The sequence below is a fragment of the Schistocerca gregaria genome, chromosome 2 (assembly GCF_023897955.1).
Source record: "Schistocerca gregaria isolate iqSchGreg1 chromosome 2, iqSchGreg1.2, whole genome shotgun sequence".
In the NCBI taxonomy this organism is placed as follows: Eukaryota; Metazoa; Arthropoda; class Insecta; order Orthoptera; family Acrididae; genus Schistocerca; species Schistocerca gregaria.
The window spans coordinates 427,698,681-427,722,828 of record NC_064921.1 but is presented as its reverse complement, the minus strand read 5'-3'; the positions used below and the strand labels follow the sequence as shown (position 1 = coordinate 427,722,828).

The window sequence follows — 24,148 nt, the reverse complement described above, 5'->3', positions numbered from 1 at the left end:
AACTAGAGTGCAAACAATGTTTCGTACTACACCAGGGAAGCAGTTGAACCCGGAATGTTAAGGCTGCACAGGAGATACGCAACATCAAATTTTGGTGACATGACTTTCATTGGCACTTTAAGTAATATAGTGTTGCAGACATGGGGCAATGATATGGTAAGTGAATCCTACAGTTTCAAATTATAGAAGTCTGTACCTGATGATGTACTGTGAATGTTCAGGATTTTAATGATAAGGTTGAAGGCAATCATTGCAGTAACTCTTTATAAATAATTCACACACAAACAGTGTGTTCGTTTATTTCCATTTCATAATCTATCTGAAAAGGTAAAGTGTAGGTAATATTTTACCAAAAACTAGAGCATAAAAATTCAAAATTTATGAACATAAATTATTTGTAGCAAGTAATATAAATGATAACTTAGCAATTAAGACAAATGTTTGCTTGAATAAAATACTAGAATAAATACTCTAATACCAACCCCTTCTGCCATCAAATGTAACTGCATCCTCTTGGCATGTCCTTTGTTCACAGGATAAGTTACAATCTGGTTGCTGGAATCTCTTGTTTGCTTCTTTTTTGTTTGGAGATGAATCATTTAACCTGCAAGACAAACACGACACTAAAGGATACATACCACAGAAATAATGATCAGTTTTACTTCAATTTTACACTTACCATTTACACAGTGCTGTTAAGCAGTTGATAAATAGCAAAGAGAGTAACAAGTCTACAGACATAAAATAACTTGGCACTTTTTGCAGGGATGGGGATGCTGTCAGCAGAAGTTAACAATTGTCCCCCACATATGGACTGCTGCGGGGCGAACAAGCACTGCCGTCTCCTTGCAGAGCAAGCAGCACAAAGGAATCAACACTGCATTCGAAATGCCTATTACGGTGCTACTGAGAACTGCAATGTTTCATAGCACTGGATTGCAACAGGCAAAAACAGTCTGTACTGGCTCAAGGTCCAAGGAAAGTGTCAAATTTTGTTGTACAAATAGAGCGCACAAATAACTGTGAAAATGCGCTATTGAGGGTGGGGTTATGCAAGTAGTAATTTTAGTACAAGTGTTATGAGATGGTATGAGTAAAACCTTGCTCAAACTTTTTTGTTGCTGCTGCTAAGCTTGTATAAAGTACTGCTCAGCAGTGGCTTCCTCCTGAGGATCTTGACATCAAACCCTAGCTGCTATAGACAATTTTTGAAGTTAAAGTACAATACTGGAGGAAAAATATTACATCAGTTTTTTCATAACTGTTGATAAGGTTCACATACTGTAGCAGATCATTCTCTGTGAAAGTCTCCAGTTCTTGGATAAGTGGTCGTAATTAGTATCATAGTAAACCAGAGCCATTTGGATGTATACTGAAGTCTAAACTCCTTGGAGAAGCACCCACAATTAGGACCACCGTAGACCACAGCCGTATGGATAAACAATTAATTCTGACCTGCATTTTGTACCTTTAAGTAAACGCAATGATCTAAGTATTTTTTCCATTCTCCACAATCATGCCATGACACTCTTCTCCAGCATAAGCAGTTATTAGAAAAACAGCCGAGTTTAAAAATTTAAGTGCTATAGTACATAAAAATGAGTTATATTAGACATTAAAATACACAGTTTTATTGCCCAGGTTCACTAGCTCTAAACTTTGTATAATTTACCTTGACTTTGGTTCTTTTGTGATAGTCATATCACGACTTTGCTCGTACTGTTCTCTCTCTTCATTGTACAACAGCAAGCCACTCAACATGAAGTCAAAATAAACCCTCACACCGTCTGCCACTTCTTTGCAGATATTTACACTATAAGGATAAAGAATGTATTAACTGACTTATTATTTATTGCACAGAATAAAAATCATTTTCATGAAGAGGACAAACTTATTACAGTCACAGAATAATTTGTTTGTCATAAATATCAAAGCCTACTACAATCGGGTGCAATCAATCACTCACCATTCCAAGGCTGTGAGTCTTGGAAAGAAAAATAAATATAATGTTGCACACAAAAGAGAAAATAGCTCTTTCGTAATGTTTCCAATACACAAGAACAATTTATGTGATATGGTCAGTAGCATACAGACATATCATGACTAGCATGATGACTATCTGTTCTCGACAAATGAAAACTAACTCATACCATATTTTCATGCACATTTAGAGACAGTTCTTTTTAAATGTGGAAAAATGCAAGATATTTACCAAAGAATCTGACAGTATTCAATGACACTATTCATGTCAAACCAAAAGTGCCAATCACAATGAAGAGTTTACGGCTAATACAACAAATAGGAGATGATATGAGGCGAGTTGTGTGCGAGATGTGGCAGTTTATTTTTACAGTGAGCTAGTATGTTAAGCTTTAATGTCATTAAAATACTGCAGGGTGTACTACTACATTATCTTATTAAATGCTTAAAATACTAAAGTTACTATTTCAGCACTGGAGGTATTTTATAAGACAACATGGCAGAATACTGCAAAGTACTTTAAAGAGGGACACCAGCCACAGAAGTCTACATATTTATATTCATGTTTGTGCAGCTACCAGAACTCTATGCCAACGACAGGTGATGAGTGGCTGTAAAAATCTCTCTGCATCATGTTAATGAAATGTTGAAAACAACATTTAACCAAGCTGTGGGACTTATCTAAAACCACCTTAAATTACATTATGTCTGCAAGATGCCTTTTCCAGTTCATTTCTATGCACACTCTTGATGTTTTCCACAAAGGAAGAGCAGCATTTAAAATAGATTATGTTTATTGAAATGCTTAGCTAATTAGTGGGAATTTCATGGGCTATTTGGACTCGCCAACGAAGACATGTTTATGACATGTTTTTTTACTTATAAGCGTTTCTCTGAATATTTCTGACTGTGGTTTCTATTACAGGTAAAATAGTCATGCTGGAGTTCATAGCGTGCTGCATACTTTCTCTGGAAGTGTAGTTCTTAAGATTATCTTAAAAATTGGACATAAGGCAAATGAACAGTAGACATACCAATAAATTTTAAGTCTAATAAACTGAAAAAGCACCTTAAATTGAATTTTTAAATAAAATCTTTGAAATGGAAATGTGCGACAGTGACAGCTACTTTTGTTTATTTGCATGGAGCCAGCTGTCTACGAAATAAACAATTTTGAAAATTTCTGAACAATTCTCTCTCAATAGCACTTAAGATGCTGATACTACATTGGTTTATAGTGTTTCACTCGACACAGAACTCAAAGCAACTGGAAAAGGCAATTCTCATTTTTGAGAATGATCGTCAGGAATGTGTGCATAGCTAGAAGTCTTTATCATCTGCCCAATCTGTTGCTGAATTATGGAACACCTTTTTTACACACTGAAAAATCTCCCGTGTGTGAATGAAGGTGAATTCCATGGATGTTCTTACGAAAAACAGTTTGCTACAAGATTCTGAAGGAAGTTGGTGATGGTACCTGTGGTTCTTTCACTTCCAGACAGCATTTGATTGAGTTTTTCCATTGGTGTGTAGTAAACAAATTTGAGGAATATTGGACCAGCTCTGCAACTGGATTGAGCAATTCCTAGCAAATAGAAGTAGGTGTGGTGTTCTTTAGAGGTATAAATCTTTAGATGGTGAAGTAGCTTTAGGTGTACCCTATGGGAGTGCTATATGATTGACAGTGCTTATGAAAGAGAAATACACAAATGTGGACAATACAAGAAGCTTCACTATGCTACGCAACGATTATACTGTAACAAAGGAGACATCAACATGTCGATCACAATCTACTGGTAGACTGCGAGTGCTTATTTGGTAGATCGTGAAAGAAATGAGAATACAAAAGAAAAACTGCTGAATAAAAATAATAATTCTTTCTCATAGTACAGAAAATGTGGACTCATTCTCAAATGTGGTGTTTGGTCATCAGGAACATTTTGCAACTAAGCTCTTCAAATGTGATCTTACATCACGACAAGATACATAGTACAAGAACTTCATGCTTAATGAATAATGTATATAAAAAAAGGTAAAATCTGTCATTTTCATCCCAAATGTGAAAAGGATAGTTGCTACTCACCATAAAAGGGAGATGCCGAGTCGCAGAAAGGCACAACAAAAAGACTGTCAGAAAGTTTGCTTTTAGCCAAAAAGGCCTTTGTCAAAAATACACACATACACACATACACACAAGCACACATGCAAACTCAACTCACACACACATGACCTCAATCTATGGCACCTGGATCCACACTCAGGCTGACATAAACAGCCAGAGATTGTGGTTATGTTTCTTTGAGTTGTGTGTGTGTGTGTGTGTGTGTGTGTGTGTGTGTGTGTGTGTGTGTGTGTACATTCCATCCTGAATTTTCCGTTGTTTAATTTACTAGCTAGATTAAGGAAAGGCAAACCTATGTTTCTAGAATTTGTAGACTTAGAGAAAGCTTTTGACAATGTTGACTGGAATACTCTCTTTCAAATTCTGAAGGTGGCAGGGGTAAAATACAGGGAGCAAAAGGCTATTTACAATTTGTACAGAAACCAGATGTCATAAGAGTCGAGGGACATGAAAGGGAAGCAGTGGTTGGGAAGGGAGTGAGACAGGGTTGTAGCCTCACCCCAATGTTACTCAATCTGTATATGGTGCAAGCAGTGAAGGAAAGGAAAGAAAAATTCGGAATAGGTATTAAAAGCAATGGAGAAGAAATAAAACTTTGAGGTTCGCTGATGACATTGTAATTCTGTCAGAGACAGCAAAGGACTTGGAAGAGCAGTTGAATGGAATGGATAGTGTCTTGAAAGGAGGATATAAGATGAACATCAACAAAATCAAAACAAGGATAATGGAATGTAGTCGAATTAAGTCGGATGATGCTGAGGGAATTAGATTAGGAAATGAGACCCTTAAAGTAGTAAAGGAGTTTTGCTATTTGGGGAGCAAAATAACTGATGATGGTCGAAGTAGAGAGGATATAAAATGTAGACTGGCAATGGCAAGGAAAGCGTTTCTGAAGAAGAGAAATTTGTTAACATCGATTATAGATTTAAGTGTCAGGAAGTCATTTCTGAAAGTATTTGTATGGAGTGTAGCCATGTATGGAAGTGAAATACCGACGATAAATTGTTTGGACAAGAAGAGAATAGAAGCTTTCGAAATGTGGTGCTACATAAGAATGCTGAAGATTAGATGGGTAGATCACATAACTACTGAATAGGATTGGGGAGAAATTTGTGGCACAACTTGACCAGAAGAAGGGATCGGTTGGTAGGACATGTTCTGAGGCATCAAGGGATCACCAATTTAGTATTGGAGGGCAGTGTGGAGGGTAAAAATCGTAGAGGGAGACCAAGAGATGAATACACTAAGCAGATTCAGAAGGATGTAGGTTGCAGTAGTTACTGGGAGATGAAGACGCTTGCACAGGATAGAGTAGCATGGAGAGCTGTATCAAACCAGTCTCAGGACTGAAGACCACAACAACAACAACAACAACAACAATTTACCTTAACAGAAAGAAATGGCACAAGCATTAGTTTAGTATATCAAGCTACTACTGAATTTGTAAAAAAGACAAACATCAAGAGACATTTCAAAACTGTGCACCCAAGTGAGAATACTGAGTTTATTTCATACATTGAACTGGGGAGGGGAGGGAAGAGAGAGAGACTTAAATCAATGAAGCTTTCAGCATGTTTCACTTAGGATAAAGGTGGTGTTTGCTTCTGCTTACCTTTGGAAATCATAATTTTATTAAAAATATTTTATTAAAAATAATAACAGAAAAGGTTGGTTGATGAACACCTGGATTCCCGTATTCAAGGAAGTGTAGAAGTTATACACCAAGTATCAAGGGCACTGTTAACAGAACATTTACTCAAGTTTCACTTTAAATGTAACATAATTATATTAATTTATTTGTCAAATTTTATGGAATAAAATACAAACTTTTTAACAAATAGTGAAGATGTAAAACTTACTGTTAAATGGTTGTTTTACAGCATCCAAAAATTAAAAATGTAGCAACTGTCACATTTTTAAAAGAAGGTTGTAGATCACTCTGATATGATGGTATGAATAACAGATCCTGATGGTTTTGTGATTGCCTAATCCTAGTAGTATACATAAATGTGCCAAGGGCAGGAAATTATGCTAAAAGGCGGAGGAAGATTTTTTTTTGGTGCACAGTCTGACAAATGGTAATCTAACATTAACAAATCTAATGTACTGGATATAATTAGGGTGAAGGATGTATTATTCAGTTATTATACAATTTTTGATCAAGAACTTGAACCAGGCAATTTGAACCAGTCAGTCGCTAAAAATCTAGTGCACAAAACTAATGCAGGAAAGACAGATACCAAACAGATTCATTGGAACTATCTTAAAGACATGTAATTCACCAATGAAGGATGATGTAAACAAAACATTATTAGGTACTGAGGTATTCAGCATCACTCTGGCATCAATATCAGGTGGGATCAATTGAGGAGACAGAAGATCATTCAAGAGTTTGTTCAGTAAGCATAAAAGCGACAAAAATATACTCGTATAATCCAGTGATGGATGCCAAAATAGGTATGTTAGTAATTGTGGAGCTTTTTCCTGTAAAACACAGAGTATGTTCCAAGATGAGTCAATCAACATATACATTCCTATCACACATTTTGCAAGGTGACCACTCTGGTACGACCAAGCAATTTGAGGCTGCATGGAAGCTACTGGCATTGGTTGCTTCCATATACTTTCGTGAATAGAAGAAAAGGGGAAATAATTGGGGTACATGATAGAGCACTGCATACACAAGGTGGGACTGTATATGCAGCACTCTATACACAGTGTTTATCTCACATGTATTGTGAACAACCGTGCTCGTAAGTTTCCTGTCCTTTGTATTGCAGCACACACTCACTGACTGTTGGGCAACAACCCTGCAATGTACCGAAGGGAACACACTAATGAGCTTTGTCACAATCTAACGATATGAATGGGCCCAGGAAGCATTGGAATGCATGTAGAAATAGAATTTCTGTTTAGCTGTCTATTTCCCACATCTTCTATGGAGAAAGTGTGTGCACAATATCTCAGATTCCCAAGTAGCATCACAGCAACTCACTATGATCATGTGTAATGAAAATTGAACTGATAAATATTGAATGTTATAAAGGCAATTGCTTTAGCTGTGGATCCGTAAATATGTGTGAAAGAACAGCTGATGAAATAATGGTTGGTTGGCTGGTTTGAGGGAGGGACCAAACAGCGAGTCATCGGTCCCATCAGATTAGGGAAGGATGAAGAAGGAAATCAGCCATGTCCTTTCAAAGGAACCATCCTGGCATTTGCCTGAAGTGATTTAGGGAAATGATGGCAAACCTAAATCAGGATGGCTGGATGTGTGTTTGCACCGTCATCCTCCCGAATGCGAGTCCAGTGTGCTAACCACTGCGCGATATCGTTCGGTGATGAAATAATGGTCGCATTCAGTCTACTGCTAAAATTGTGTAGAGACTGAGACACATTTTGAACAGAAAAAACGAAAAAGATTTATGCTGAGGAGCATGACAACACATTACAATTATTAACTATGTTTATAAACACCAAAAAAACTTCAACTCAGCTGCACTGTACACTTTCTCTCGAGTAAATTGAGCAAATGAACTGTTAGAACTCATCACATTTGAAAATATTAGCTGCAATGAATGAAAACAGGAAGGGAGTGCATGGTGTATTGCTAAGTAGGGATGGGCGTTATTCAAATAAATTTTTCTATTGATTATTATTAAAGTAATTGCATTACCAAAAACAACTTTAGTTATTTTCTTTGTTTACTTCTCATACCAAATTCTGTGATTAGTGTCTGTTTAAAGCTTTAATCTAATAAAAACCTTATTAACGGATTTTGCATGAATGTGCTTTGGTGGCTCTATGGATTATGTTCCAAACTATAGAGCAAAAGGTTTTGCATTCAATACCCCGTTGGTCCTACAATTTTTCTGTTACTCATTGCTTATTTCGTCTCTAACAATGAGAAAGATGCCAAGTTAAGTTGCACTTGCACCACCATTTTTTTTTTTTTTTTTTTTTTTTTTTTTTTTTTTTTTTTTTAAAAAAGAGAAAGTGTCAGATGTTTAGAAGGTCTTTCTCATCTTTCTACACCAACTGCAATGTCTTACCCACAATTTAACAACAAATATTTCATATGTATTGCTGTGTATTACCAGAGAGATTTACAACAAACCACACACACATAAAAGTCAAAGAAATCGGCTCACAAGTTTCAAATGATTTTATGATGTAAAAACAAAATTTTATTTCTAATGAGATTTGAGAAGTGAAGATAACGTGGGATCACAATGAATTATCTGCCAAAAAGCACAGCAGAATTGATGATTTCTTAATTTTTACTGAAGAAATCATAAAATAAAAATGATTCCATGAGATATAATATACTGATGCCCTCTCTGCACTTGTAGAACTTTTCTTCATTAGTGCCACAATTGCAAATCTTCGAAAATAAAATAGGGTTTCTGATGAGATGCTTGGGACTGGAGAAGGAGGAGGGGAAAAACAGAAAGCACATTATTTAATTAATGAACAAACTTGGAGCAATAAATATCATTGGATTTCAGATTTGAAATAATATTTGTTATTCATGAATAATAATTATTTGAACACATTTTGCCCAACTGTGACAGTAAGTGAAGTGCAATGTGCATGCACATCTTTCAGATTCCCTGCCCATGCACAAGTTAATGCAACTGTGTGGCCATGAAGAGCCATTTACTTGGCTGCATCATCTGTGCTGGCAAGCCTAAGTGCTCATTTGGTTGCCATTAGGTGAGACAGCATCTTTGGCAACTTCTGTCAAAGTACGTGAAGTGTATTCGAGTTCTCTTTCACACCGTAGTTGTGTGAAATCCATGCAGATCAGGCGAGTTCTTGTGGTGGTCTAGTACACAATGCACATAGTGAGGTAATTTCAAGACACAAACTACTTTGTTGCTATTTGTTGTGCTTTAAGACCATATCATCTAATTTATTTTGAAATCATGTCTTAAAAAGCATACATGCTCTTCAAAGAATTTAAAAGATATTAGAATATGAGGCTATGAAGTCTTGCCATGGTTTCAAATAGGTTAAGGCGTCCAGCTACAAGAATGTCAAAATGAAATCTAAAAGAAGGAGAATTTAAGTTGGGTGCCAAACAGAATTACAAAGTACCTTCTGTTCAATCGATCCATATCTAAAGCACCATTTTGGTGCTTTTGTGGTCGTCTATATTTACGCCGTGATTTCTCTCGAGCTCCAGAGATCTGATTTTCTGCATATTCTCTCACGTAAGATTCAAGAATTGTCACAACATTGGGTCTTGCTGGAAGATGGATGATCTGTGATGAAAAATTCATTACTTTCTATTAATTTTATGATATTATTAGCACTAGAAATTTTATGTTAAAGAGTTGAGTCTAGTTTCAATGTCCATCCAGTAACACGAGTTTCTCGTCATCTTTACTCACATCATTAATTAAAACTCATCTTTTACACAGACTGACATCCTGATGGGGTATCAGTGAAATGCCAAAGTGTCTAGAAACAGTGAAGGCCAGACTGGGACAGAGGTAAACCAAAAAGTGACTAATATGTTCGCTTTGGGAATCATATTCCTTCTGCGAGTAACAGAAATAAAAGTAAGCTTGATTATTTACCAAGTTATTTAAATAAGTTATAGGACGCCAAGTGCGACAGAACATTTGAAAACAGGTGAGGAATGGGGGGGGGGGGGGGGGGGGGAGGGGGGGGGAGGAAAGTTTCCTCAGTTTCACTTATCTTAGTCCAAATGTGCAAATGTAGTTGTAAAAGCTGTGTCAGCATGTAAGATTTTCTGCATCGCCTGATCAGTGAACTACAGATATTATCAATAATAGGATTTACTAAAACTTTCAGAAATACTGGCACAGTAACTGGATCAGAATGCTCTCAAGTGCAGCCAAATTTTATGAAAATCTGTTTACAACAACCTTCCTTCTTTTACTTGTGCCTTTGTTCCATAACAGTGGAGGACCAACATGGTTATTAATAGATTTGTCATGACAGGTTTTAAGGGGTAACTGGATGCTCTTCCTATCATCAGCCCATTGCACTCCACCTCCCCATCTCCATCCACCTCCCAGAATGGAATGTGTGTACTCCAACTGCTTGCGTGTAGTGTTATTCATGTGAAAGTGGGTGAAACTTTCTAAATGTTTGCAAATTATGTGACTGAGGTAGGACTTGGGAACCAGCACAGTATTCACCTAGGGGGATGTGGGAAAGTGGATAAAAACCACATCCGGGATGGTCGGTGCACTGATGTTTGTTCCCAATTTGGAAGGTAGATTTTATCCTGGACCAGTACACCTCATTGCCCTGAAGCAGCACTTTAACATGCACATCTATCCGGGCAGGTAAAAGCTTGTTTACAAAAATACGAGTATCAATTACAAATTTGGAGTGTCGAATAATTTCTTTTTGGTTACACCCCAGTCAATCTTTCCCGTCAGCCTACTGACTTATTTGATATGGACTGCCACTACTTCCCATCCTCCACCAAACACAGACTAGCAATTACACGCAGTGCCTCTTATTTGTTGAATGCATTCCAATCCTTTTCTTCCACTACAATTTTTTGCACTCTGGAACTCCATTCAAAACCAAAAAAGGTGAATCCCTTACTCTACTGTCTTGTCGCTACACTTCTAGTCAGTATTTTCCACACATATTTTCTTGCCATTTCTGCACAGAACCAGCCCACTTACCATCTTTTTTAAGTCCACTCAAATGTCAACATCCTTTTACAACACTACATCACATACTCAGATTCTCTTTTCTAGTTTCCTCAGTCTGTGATTAATGTCTATACTATGCTGTGTTCCAGCCGTATGGTCCTCAGACATTGTTTTTCAAATTAAGGCCTATATTCGACACTAGCAGAGTACTTTTACTGCGGAATAGCCCTCTTTGCCCTCTACTCTGCTTTTTATATCCTCTTTGATTAGTCAGTCACCTGTTATTTTGCTACCCATGTAATACAATTCTTTCATTTCTCCTAAAGGGTATCACTAATTACTTTTTACTGCTCTTAATACCATCATTCTTTGGTTTACTATGAAACAATATCCTGTGCTTTGTTTTGTTAACCAGGCCACTTATTCTTCCAAATTTCACAGAGGATAGCAATGATGTCAGCAAATCTTCTAACAGATATTTTTTCACTCTGAATTTTAACTCCCCTCCTAATCATTTCTTTTATTTCACATTGCTTTATTGAAGTAACGGTTTAGTAGTAGAGGTGAAAGACTCCATCACTACCTTACACCCTGTTTAATCTGAGGACTTCTCTTTGTTTTCTGTTCTTATAATTCCTTCTTGATTCTTGTGCCCTGCTCATAATTCCTAGTTCAACAAATCCCATGAAAGCCTGTTCATTTTTCTTAAGTATTGTCTCCATAATCAAGCACATCAAAAATGGACGTGGTTCTTTTAACTTTCCCAATGTTCAGTTCCCTGTTGTCAAATTTTATTTTCCATTCTTTGTTTTGTAAACAAGATAGAAGCATAAGCCATTAAGCTCACCATGCAATAATCTTAGTGTATGTCTGCATTTCCTACCTTGAGGATGATGGTCTTGTGTACACTCCACTACTATTTTTGCAGACGGGTGTGACCCAGTGCTTTCTTCCAATCACTGGGCATTTTTTATTGTCCACAGGATCTATGGTATATTACAGTTAAAATGAGATCTAAAGCAACTGGAAATTCAATACAGAATTTGGCACGGATCCCATTGTGTGCCAGAAACTTTTTTAATTTAATTTAATTTATTTCAGTGGTTTCCACACATCATGAACACTAACATCTACACCAATAATCTTTGCTGAGGTGCAATAAGTAAAGCAGTTTAGTACTACTGCATCTTCCTTAGTAAAAGGAAGACTTGAGAGCTGAATTATGTTGAAATATTTCTTTTTGTTACTAGGGTCCTTTTACAACTACCTTCCTCCTAGCTCTACTTGTCAGTCCAACTTCTGCAACTATATGCTAGTTCTTTTGTACCCACATCACAACAAATGATACCACCTTTTGCTCATATTCCATCTTTCCAACAGCCGGGAGAATGTTCTGAGAGAGAGAGAGAGAGAGAGAGAGAGAGAGAGAGAGAGAGAGAGAGAGAGAGTGGAACAAAATTCAGTTCCATGAAAGCTGCATCCACTACATGGGCATCAGCTTTCACAAACCTACAAACAATTTCTTGAGCACCTCTGCTCCCAAACATTGCAAGCTACACAGTTTGCACTAGATCTATGGATGACGAGCAGAAAGGAACGAGAAATGTTGATGCTGCCACAAGAATACTTACTGCCCAACTATGAATAACCATGACTGACATACAAGTCACTAAAATGACCATGTGCTAGGTTAGCACATCCAAGAGAACATGAGAATGAGTCTTCCTATGGAATCAAAAATTTTGTTACTGTAGAGAGCAACACACTACTTCACATGGGCCACAGCACTATACATAAGATGAAATTGGACTAGCAGGTTAAAATGCTGCAGATTATGCCCACTTCACCTGATCACTTTGATATTAAGTCACAAGTGACTGTACTGATGAATGTAGACCAATTTTCCAGTAACCCAAAATTATTTGAAACATACATTTGTCCTATAATATAGTGTACCTCTTGACAGATATCTGACATTTAGTAAACACTTAAAACTAACAGGACAGGAAGCTAAAAATTGAGAAATTAATTTTTCCAGGACTGTATTGTGCGCAGTCCCTAAAAAATTTTGATTGATTTTGTAGCAAAATCTACAAAATTCTACAGAATATAGGAACAGAATAATGGCTCTTGACTGCAGTCAGCTCAAGATGGATAACTGTATAGTAACAGATAGGGTGACTAAGTTGCAAAGGAACTAAAATGTAATTCATAAAAATTTCCTTTAGGTATAATCAGCTGCTGGGAGCGTACAAAGATATAACAGCAAAGAGCATTATTTACTTCAGTGAAAAACTACACTTTTCACAAAGAGGTGTCAGAATAACACTCAAAAACACACTACACGAAACAATCATGGAAGGAACAGTAATAGATTAGTTTGGTAAAGACACAATCAAGAACATTAAGTGAAATCACAACCACATTATTTTTATTGGCAGAACTACTACTATAATCTGCGAAACCTCTTTCTTATTACTTTTCTATGAGTTTTCTTCTCATCCTTTGTAGCATTCTTAGCTTTTCTTCACAATGGTGTAATTTACTTTTCACTTTTGAAGCTGCACTTTGTAGGCAATGCTACTGTCTGGGAACACATCCAGTAATAGATTAATAAGGCTACAAACGTTCCGAAAAGCTTGGTGTTTTACAGTAGCCAAGAGACACAAATGGCTCTCTGCTTTGTGCCCTCATCACAGCATCCCTCTGCACATAATCTAGTACTGTCATCTAACATCCAGATGTTCTGCAGGAAGTACCTGATGTAACTGCTTCGGGGTAGTACCTGACTGCTGAGACGCTTGACAATGGCATGTCTACGCTGCGACAAAGTGAAAGTATACAGAGACTAATCTGAAATACCACTTTTCTTCACTGAAACTTGTAATTTTTTTTCTTTCCAGTGCACTTACGAGTTGAGGGCACTATCAGAATTGTTCTTTTCATTGTCGGAATTTATGATTAGTGGAGCGCATCAGCAGTGGCAGGCGGCACTGACAGGTCGTATGTTTGACACTGTAACATTGGAATTGTGGCTGTTTGCAGTGATCAGCACCAAAACCTTTCTAGAATCCTCTAGCCCAGTTTGCTTCTTTTCCTTGAATGACTGGATGAGATCTGCTTACCTATATTGCTGAATGAGCAGTTCGTTTCACAGGGCATGAACTGAACACTGAATTTTTCAGATGTGTGTTCTGCAACGCACCAAAATAATGCATCGTCCATCCTGCAAGGGTTGAATGCACACTTCCAGTTCATCGAGTAAACCATGAGTTAACATTGCAAACAATTTAGTAAGATGTGGCCTAGAGTTAATGAAGACTGAAAGCAAAATCAAGTTTTGGTCTTGTTCTTTAGGACCTATAATGAGCAACTTTCACCCCACCCCCTCACCTAGATCCCTCCTTGATGGGTCCAAAGGTAGGCAATGAAAACTTCCTTGCATGCATTTGTAATTGAAAATAGTTTATTTCGACTAAGACCCACAGCAACATCGGAAATGTTAGCCATTGAAGATAGAAATGACTCCGAGTCATCCCTATTGCCCCAACTCTCACAGTCCTCACTTGTGCTCCAGCCACCTGGACTGCATTTTTACCACAGCAGGCATTAGCGTAATGTCAACTCAATCAACCACTGCACGCCAATAGCCTAGTGACTGCATGTTAGTATATGGTATATCAAACTACTTACTGTATACAAACTTGGTACACTCTACTACCCTCATCTCAAAATAAAATGATTCAAGTCAGCCACAAACTTTCATAAAATCATATATCTTCTGTCATCACACCATGTTAGTAAACAAGGCAGTACTTACATTTGAACAGATGTAAATGTAAGTAACATCAAATACTCTTAAAAGCTCCTTTCTGGTCATACAGAGCCACGAATGCATGAAACCACAGCACAACAACAAACCAGAGAAGCATGGCCAGGCTGCAGTGACAGGCATGCAAGCCATTCCCTATCACCATCAACAGACCTTCACACAGTTCATCTCAGCTGGCTACAGCCAGGCCTGGGTAGGTGGCCACTGGGTTTACCACGCAAGACGAGGGTGTGGGAAGCCACAACATTGGCCATGAATGGTAGCACAGCAGTGAGCCAAGGTTGAACGGTGCGCGTGGCACCACCTTGAACTAAATAGATGATAAGCAAATGCTTCTGCCCCAAAACAAGTCAGGTACCATGCTTTTTCCAGGAGTTTTAAACCAAATGAAAAATTCCCTAGGTTTTTCTTTTCCCAGGTCACTGGACACATTGAATTTGCCATGCACCCAATTAAAAGTGGGAGATTCAATCTGGGTAAACACTGGCCAAGTTGCCCCAGACAGCTATAATCTAAGAGATGAATGGAGACATCACTGGACCTTCTCCCATATTCATAAGAAATTGGATAATACACGTCTGACCAAGCAACTCCTAGTTGATAACACAGGCCAACGATGGAAAAGATTTGTTGCTGAAAATACCTTTTTTTTTTAGGGTGCGAAATCCAAATATAATACTTGAAAAACAATATCACCCACCATTTCTTCAAATTTTACAGTTAAATTTATTAAATTAAGCAATTTTTAAATAATTTAACAGATTTTATATAGTTAAAATAATTTAAAAAGGAGGTGTAATGAATGTAGATGATGTTGGTAGCACTGCTGAGAAACATTTGGTGGCAAAAAAAGGTTGATTCTATTTTTGTGTTAACAGATGGTGTTTTGTTTACTGTCAACCTAACCTCACTTTCCTGTTTCCTGTACATGTGCTCAGTACAATGTTTAATCGTGGTTGTAAAACTCTGCTGACAGTCTTTGTTATATTTGTAGTGAATTTATGATTAAAAAACTCCAAAGAAACATTACAGACCTTGTGAAAAAGGTTTATCTATCATACTTTGGATCTAAACTTGGTGATCAAGACAAATCTTGGGCGTGGCGTAAGGTACATTACGTGTGCGTTGAAGATCTGAGAAAATGGTCCCAAAAGGAGAAAAAAAAAAGCCATTAGATTTGCTGTTCCTATGATATGGAGGGAGCCAAGAAATCATTCCAATGATTGCTACTTTTGCGGTGTTGATATTACTGGTCATAATTCGAAAAGCAAGAAGATAATAAGCTACCCTAACCTTCTGTTCGCCATCCAACCAGTAATGGCATAGATTTGCAGGTTCCTGAACCAACAGAATATTTAAATTCTATTCCAACAGAAGTATTTTCTGATGTACGTAGTGATTTAGATGAACCAGATGACGATGAATTCCATTGTAATACAGAAAGTTTAGAGACCCAGTTGTTTACTCAGACCGAGCTTATCGATTTGGTTAGGCATGCATGCTCCTTGGTCAGCAAGGTGGCTTTACCAAATTGCCATGTTTCTTGTGTGAATGGGACAGTAGGGCTAGGGGTCAATACTGGTGCAGAAAGAACTGGCCTGTGAGGATGCCTTTAACACCTGGTGAGAAGAACATTCTATACAAAAACCTTGTAGATCCAAAATACGTAGTCCCACCACCTCCACACATGAAGGTAGGCCTAATGAAACAGTTTGTAAAGGCTTTGCCTAAAGATCGACCATGCTTTAAGTATCTCTGCCAAAAGTTTCCACACCTTTCAGAAGCTAAACTAAAAGAAGGCATCTTTGTCGGACCTGACATTAGAAAATTTATGTTTGATGTTAACTTTGAATCCACAGTGACCTTAAATGAGAAAGAAGCATGGGTATCAAACAAGTTGCAAAGTTCTTAGAACAAAAAAAGGACTCAGAATATATTAAAGAAGTTTAAAACTTTAGGGTGTTTAAAGAGCCTGAAAGGTCACTTTTTGAACGGTCACCTTGATTACTTCCCACACAATATGGGAGATGTTAGTGAGGAGCAAGGAGTGCGTTTTCACCAAGACATTGAAGTGATTGAAAAATGCTACCAAGGCCACTGGAACACCAACACAATGGGGCACTACTGTTGGTCACTTCACCGAGAAGTTCAGCAAGTGACTTATCGTAGAAAAAGCTACACAAGAAGCTTCAAAGAAAAAAAGAGAAAGAAAATACAAACCATGCTTATGTTGTAACAAAGTGTTTCATTAATTTCCTCATTCACCGTATAGAATAGGATTTTTATACTATATAATAAAAACCATACTGCTCAAAAACTACTTTGTATCACCCAATAATAATAATAATAATAACAATAATAATAATAATAAACAAAAAACTAAGGATAGATTTGAATTCAGCTCATAAAAATCCATTTTATAAAGATCAGCTATCAAAGTAAAAAAGGTTGTTTAAAAAAAAAAAATTTTCGTTGGCCTGTGTAATCAACCAAGAAAAATATGGAGCTCCCTCAACCGTATCTGAGTTGATCACACTGTGAGCAAAGTCAACACTACTCGAGCTGGAAATTACTGATGATCAGTGCAAGTGCATAACTTCAGAACACACACTGGAACACATTTTGCATGCCTGGGCAAAACAAAAATTCATTGGTACCTCCAAAGACTTTGTGAATGCAACACCCGCAGCAATTAACTGGCAGGAATCTTTGGATACATAACTACGATGAAAAATGGATATCTCAACTTGTTCTAGTATCTGCTGGCTCTCCAACTTTCATTATTACTTATGTATCCCTGCTCGTTCTGATTCTTATAATTTTATCTTTTATAAACTTGGTGTATGTAGTTATACAATATAATTCTGTAACCAATATGCTAAGTAAGTAAACAAATCACACAGAAAACAAAGAGCATTTCTTCCCATATCAATCCACAAATTGATGTCAAAATTCTTTCATTCATCTGCCTATCATGTTTTTGCTCATTATTGTTTCCTGTCTCTCTCAATAATCTTCTTGCAGACTGAAATCTCATTCTCAATTCCTGCGGCCTATATCTAATCCAACAGTTTTGCTTAAAAAAAAAAAAATAAATAAATAAATTTCTACATTAACATATAAAACTAATTTGGTACCATGTGAAAATTGAAAGTCTATAATCAGCAATTTAAACCCTTTCCAACCTAATTTTTCTGTGAACTACATTCTCCCAAACTTATTTATTTACACTAACGGAAAGGTTTCAAAAATTGTCTACATTGGAGCTGTAGTGGAAAATTGTAATGTTGGATGTGGATCCAAAAGTGTTAAACCAAACAACAAGTTAATTTAGTTACACTGTAATATAATTATGGAGGTAACATTATACAGCAAACCAAGGGAAAGGGTATATGTTCATTTACTTTACTTTAATTACAGTGGAAATACAGTAGTCCATACCTTGTTCCTGTTTTTAATAAGCTCATTGTCCAGTTCAAGTATTTCCTTCATAACATCAGTAATTTCACATGTAAAATTACAATCTTCCAAATGTTCAACAGCACCATCCTCCGGGTGATCAGAATCTTCAGTTATTTCATGTTTAATATCCTGCACATTGTCGTCAATCTCTCTGTCACCTATTTTATTCTGAGCACCAATGTCTTCATACTGCTGGTCTTTACTTCTACCACCCTCAACACTATCCCTTCCATCAACACTACCCGTAAGACCATTATCGTTATTGTTATGCATTTCTTCAACACATTCTGCATGTGTATCACACTCATTATGTGCATAATGCAATTGTTTATCTTCCATTACACTTTGTTTGCTAGTTTCACATTTATCAGCAGTAACCCTCTTCTTTCGATCTCCGTTACTGATAGTCTCAACACTACGGGTGCTATAACAGCTAATGCTGCCATCTCTTGTTGAAGTTGAAGGAGACGTGCTCTGCAGACACTCTTTTTCCTCAGTGTAGCTATCTGTTTTCTGTGGAGCCTTATTCAACTTTTGATCTTTACGATCTCTTCGATAAAGATATGCTCCCCTTTAAACAAAAACAAAATAAATTTAACAATTTAGTTTTAATCAATAAAACTATTAACATGAACAGCAATTTGAAGTAAAAAATGTTCTGGAATCTAAGAACACTCTACAAAAGAAAAACATTTCCAACTGAGTTGATATACAAACCCCAGTACCAAAAAAGCAGAAATTTTAAGTTGTTGATTTTCAGACATATGACATTCACTGGTTGGTCTGCCAACTTACATATTTGAAATCTATAACTAATAACAGACAATAAATGTGTGTATATTTGAAATTAGTCTTCTAACTCAAGGAAAAAGTTTATTCTATATTAAAAACAAAGATTCCAAGACTTACCAAGCGGGAAAGTTCCGGTAGATAGGCACAATAAATTAAACGCACAAACACACACACAGAATTTCGAGCTTTCGCAACTGGCGGCTGCTTCGTCAGGAAAGAGGGAAGGAAAAGGAAAGATGAAAGGATGTGGGTTTTAAGGGAAAGGGTAAGGAGTCATTCCAATCCCGGGAGCGAAAAGACTTACCTTAGGGGGAAAAAAGGATAGGTATATACCCGTGCGCGTAGAGTGAGTGTGTGTGTGTGTGTGTGTGTGTGTGTGTGTGTGTGTGTGTGTGTGCGCGCGCGCATATACCTATCCTTTTTCCCCCTAAGGTAAGTCTTTCCGCTCCCGGGATTGGAATGACTCCTTACCCTCTCCCTTAAAACCCACATCCTTTCATCTTTCCTGACGAAGCAGCCGCCGGTTGCGAAAGCTCGAAATTCTGTGTGTGTGTTTATGCGTTTTATTTATTGTGCCTATCTACCGGCGCTTTCCTGCTTGGTAAGTCTTGGAATCTTTGTTTTTAATATATCTTTCCCATGTGGAAGTTTCTTTCTATTTTATTTACATCATCAAAAAGTTTATTCTGACAGAAATAATGAATTGTACATCACCTTCACATTTTAGAGGCAAAACATACTGGATAAAATGAGTAATTTTATCAGATCCAGCACACAGTAGTCCTTAATCACCTAAACATTCAGCTGTGTTGCACAGTAGTTCTTCATTAGACCACAATGGAAGGTGTTTGTACTTCCTTGTCCCTGCTTATTTAAGTACTCATCCCCCCCCCCTCTCCTGCCGGGTCAACCACCCCCTATTACAGATAACAAAAAAATTAATTGCAGCATGGAAGACAGTCAACAAGATGCGTGTACGCATCATCGAAAACATGGGATAAAGACATACAAGTCTCACCTAAATCCACTGGATTTCTTTCTATGGAGATTATTGAATAGAATAATTTATATAAACCCCCGTGGTGACAGATGAGGACTTAGGAGGATAAATGCACTGTGAGATGCAAATGCATCAGTTAATAGCACATAATGTGAGGAGCAGTGCTGTAGACTGACACTTTCCACATTCTTCAAATCTTTGTTGTCACTTATAGTCTGACCTGATGGCTAATGTCCTACACTGTACTCCAAAAGCCATCTAACATTGCATGGCAGAGGATACTTCTGGTACCACTAACTGACACCCCCCCCCCCCCCCCCCCCCTACCACTCGTGAATGGTATGTGGGCTAAATGGTTGTTGGCGAGCGTCTGCGGTAGCTCTAACTTCTGTAATATTCTTGTTGTGGTCATTTTTTCGGGATGTGGGAGGATTGTTGTCCAGCTCTTACTGGAAAATGCTCTTTCAAAATTTCAATGGTGAACCTCTCCACGGTGCACAAAGCCTCTTGTAGTGCGTGCCACTGAAGTTTGTTGGGCATCTCCTTAACATTTTCGCTGGGACTAAATGCTCGTGACAAAACGCGCAGCTCTTCATTGGATATTTCATGTATCAGTCCTACATCATAATAATAACAGTGATGAAAAATACTGAGAATCGGTCAAACAAGTGCCTTGTATCCTTTTGTGGATAAGTTACATTTCCTTAAACTCTTCCTATGAAACATCTGGCATTGAGTAAAACTGAAGTGATATCAGCGTCCTGGGACCTCTACTGTTCCTGATCTATATAAATGACCTGGGTGACAATCTGAGCAGTTCTCTTAGACTGTTCGCAGATGATGCTGTAATTTACCGTCTAGTAAGGTCATCCGAAGACCAGTATCAGTTGCAAAGCGATTTAGAAAAGATTGCTGTATTGTGTGGCAGGTGGCCGTTGACGCTAAATAACGAAAAGTGTGAGGTGATCCACGTGAGTTCCAAAAGAAATCCGTTAGAATTCGATTACTCGATAAATAGTACAATTCTCAAGGCTGTCAATTCAACTAAGTACCTGGGTGTTAAAATTACGAACAACTTCAGTTGGAAGAACCACATAGATAATATTGTCAGGAAGGCGAGCCAAAGGTTGCGTTTCATTGGCAGGACACTTAGAAGATGCAACAAGTCCACTAAAGAGACAGCTTACACTACACTTGTTCGTCCTCTGTTAGAATATTGCTGCGCGGTGTGGGATCCTTACCAGATGGGATTGACGGAGGACATCGAAAGGGTGCAAAAAAGGGCAGCTTGTTTTGTATTATCGCGTTATAGGGGAGAGAGTGTGGCAGATATGACACATGAGTTGGGATGGAAGTCATTACAGCATAGACGTTTTTCGTCGCGGCGAGACCTTTTTACGAAATTTCAGTCACCAACTTTCTCTTCCGAATGCCAAAATATTTTGTTGAGCCCAACCTACATAGGTAGGAATGATCATCAAAATAAAATAAGAGAAATCAGAGCTCGAACAGAAAGGTTTAGGTGTTCGTTTTTCCCGCGTGCTGTTCGGGAGTGGAATAGTAGAGAGATAGTATGATTGTGGTTCGATGAACCCTCTGCCAAGCACTTAAATGTGAATTGCAGAGTAGTCATGTAGATGTAGATGCTTTTTCTACTATTTGTTGTACATGGTCATTCAATTTAAGGTCACTCTGGGTAGTTACTCTTAGATATTTTGTGGTACATACTGTTTCCAGCAATTTAGCAACAGTATAGTTGCGCAGTAAGTATGTATGGTGTGTCACATTTAATTATGTTCAGCGTCAACTGCCAGATCCCGCACCAGTCATAAGTCCTCTGTAAGCCATTCTGCAGATCTCTACTATCTTCTGGCATTGCTACTTTCTTATACACAACCATATCAGTGAAGTCTTAAAAAGCTTCCGACGCGTTCTACTAGATCGTTTATACACATTGTAAACAATAACAGTCCCATACCACTTCCTTGGTACTCTGGAAATTACTTTTACATCTGGCAGTTTTGTTCCATTAAGAGTGATGTGCTGAGTTGTGTCTGTAAGGAAGTTTTGTATGCAGTCACAAATCTGTGCCGGTGCTCTGTAAGCTCGTATTTTTTTTCTGTTACTAAACAGTGGTGTGGGATGGTATAAAATACCTTTCTGAAGTCAAGAAACATTGTTTCAGCTTTAGTGTCTTTGCCTACAGTGCTCTGGATCTCATGGAGGAATGCAGTGAGCTGAGTTCTGCAAGTTCTTTGTTTGTGGAATCTGTATTTTTGTAGAGTAGAGTTTCGTTCTCCAAAAATGTCATCATATATGAGCACAAAACATGTGCCATAATTCTACAACAGACTGATGTGAACAACATAGGCCTATAATAATCTGCACCTGTTCTACGACCCTTCATGAAAACAGGAATAACTTGGAATGATTTTTTCTCAGGTGCTAGGTACTCTCCATTGCTCCAGCAATCCTGATAAAAAGATGCTGAAAGGGGAGCAAGTTCTTTTGCATTAACTCTGTAGAATCTTACAGGTATCATCTGGTCCTGATGCCTTTTCCACTGCTACCAGACTGTAGCTTTTTCTTTACATTCCACAACTGGTTATCGCGATATTTGCCATTTTGACGTTTGTGAGGTGATTGTAAGGAGGAGAAGAGTACAACTCAGGTGACATTCTGGTACACATTGATCCTCATTTTTGGTGCTCCACAACATCACTGGAAAAAATTTCTAGACATGGGTTACTACCTCGAATTGCTATTAACATTCTAATTGCCCTTACAAAATGTGTAGTCACACTCAGATGAAGTGTCATTAACTGCAAGCCCTCAAGTCCAAGGTGTACTTGAGCATTTTGTTACTCTCGTTTCTGGAACGACTGCTTTTACTTTGCCCACCTTCTCCCTGGCGTTTCTTGATAATTACAGAATGCTGTGGAAGTCTTCTACTTTTATTTTCTTTTTACATTCTGTACCTGTGATGAGCTTTTGCAAGTATCTCTTGAAAGCAATTTTTGTATGCATGTTTAAAGGTTCCAAGCTACTACACACATTTCAGCTAGCCCATTACAATCCTTTTTAATGAGTCTGGTAGTATTCTTTCTTGAGCAATTTGTTGTGTGCTCTCCTAATTCCTTTTACAGTGATTACATCATTTTTCAATTTTTAGAATTATGTCAGGATGACATCGCATGATGAATACTGCACAAATTCTTGGGGTCACACTTTTCTTCTTAAAAATTAATGTACACACGCAAAAATTGCATCACCTTGGTTCTGAGAGTTCCGGAACCCATACAGAAAATTGGCAGAGAGATCAACTTGAACATCATTTCTGCACTTTTATTGCTCATGAAAATCACATATTGCTTGCTGTACCATCATACAGCAAGACCTCCAGAGGTGCTGGTCCAGATTGCTGTATGCACTGGTACCTCTAATACCCAGTAGCATGTCCTCTTGCATTGATGCATGCCTGTATTCGTCTTGGCATACTATTCACAAGTTCAAGGCACTGTTGGTCCAGATTTTCCCACTCATCAACAGCGATTCAGCATACATCCCTCAGAGTGGTTGGTGGGTCACGTCCATAAATAGTCCTTTCTAAACAATCCCAGGCATGTTTGATAGGGTTCATGCCTGGAGAATGTGCTGGCCACTCTGGTCGAGTGATGTCATTATCTTGAAGGAAGTCATTCACAATATGTGCATGACGGGGGTGCAAATTGTTGTCCCTGAAGATGAATGCCTCGCCAATATGCTGCTGATATGGTTGCACTACTGATTGGAGGATAGCATTCACGTATCGTACAGCCGTTACGGCACCTTCCATGACCACCAGCAATGTACGTCTGCTCCACATAATGCCACCTCAAAACAGCAAGGAACCTACACCTCACTGTACTCACTGGACTGTGTGTCTAAGGTATTCAGCCTGACTGGGTTGCCCCCAAACACGTCTCCGACGATTGTCTGGTTGAAGGCAGATGCGACACACATCAGTGGAGATAACGTGATGCCCATCCTGAGTGGTCCATTCGGCACATTGTTGGGCCCATCTGTACCACGCTGCATGGTGGCGTGGTTGCAAAGACGGATCTCGCCATGGATGCTGGGAGGGAAGTTGTGCATCATGCAGCTTACTGCGCACAGTTTGAGTCATAACATGACATCCTGTGGCTGCACGAAAAGCATTATTCAACATGGTGGCATTGCTGTCAGTGTTCTTCCAAGCCATAATCTGCAGGTAGCAGTCATCCACTGCAGTAGTAGCCCTTGGGCAGCCTGAGTAAGGCATGTCACCAACAGTTCAT

At 38.1% G+C, this 24,148-nt stretch overlaps 1 protein-coding gene across 1 annotated transcript in view; it reads right to left on the bottom strand.

The window, feature by feature from the left end:
* The window catches only part of LOC126324271 (male-specific lethal 3 homolog), a 157,494-nt gene that overhangs the window by 64,834 nt on the left and 68,512 nt on the right, over nucleotides 1-24,148 (bottom strand). The window contains exons 4-7 of the mRNA XM_049994946.1: nucleotides 18,020-18,611; nucleotides 9,203-9,369; nucleotides 1,673-1,813; nucleotides 483-604 (exon numbers count right to left, since the gene is read on the bottom strand). Of these exons, the coding sequence (XP_049850903.1) occupies nucleotides 483-604; nucleotides 1,673-1,813; nucleotides 9,203-9,369; nucleotides 18,020-18,611 (1,022 nt within the window). The remainder of the gene's footprint in view (nucleotides 1-482; nucleotides 605-1,672; nucleotides 1,814-9,202; nucleotides 9,370-18,019; nucleotides 18,612-24,148) is intronic.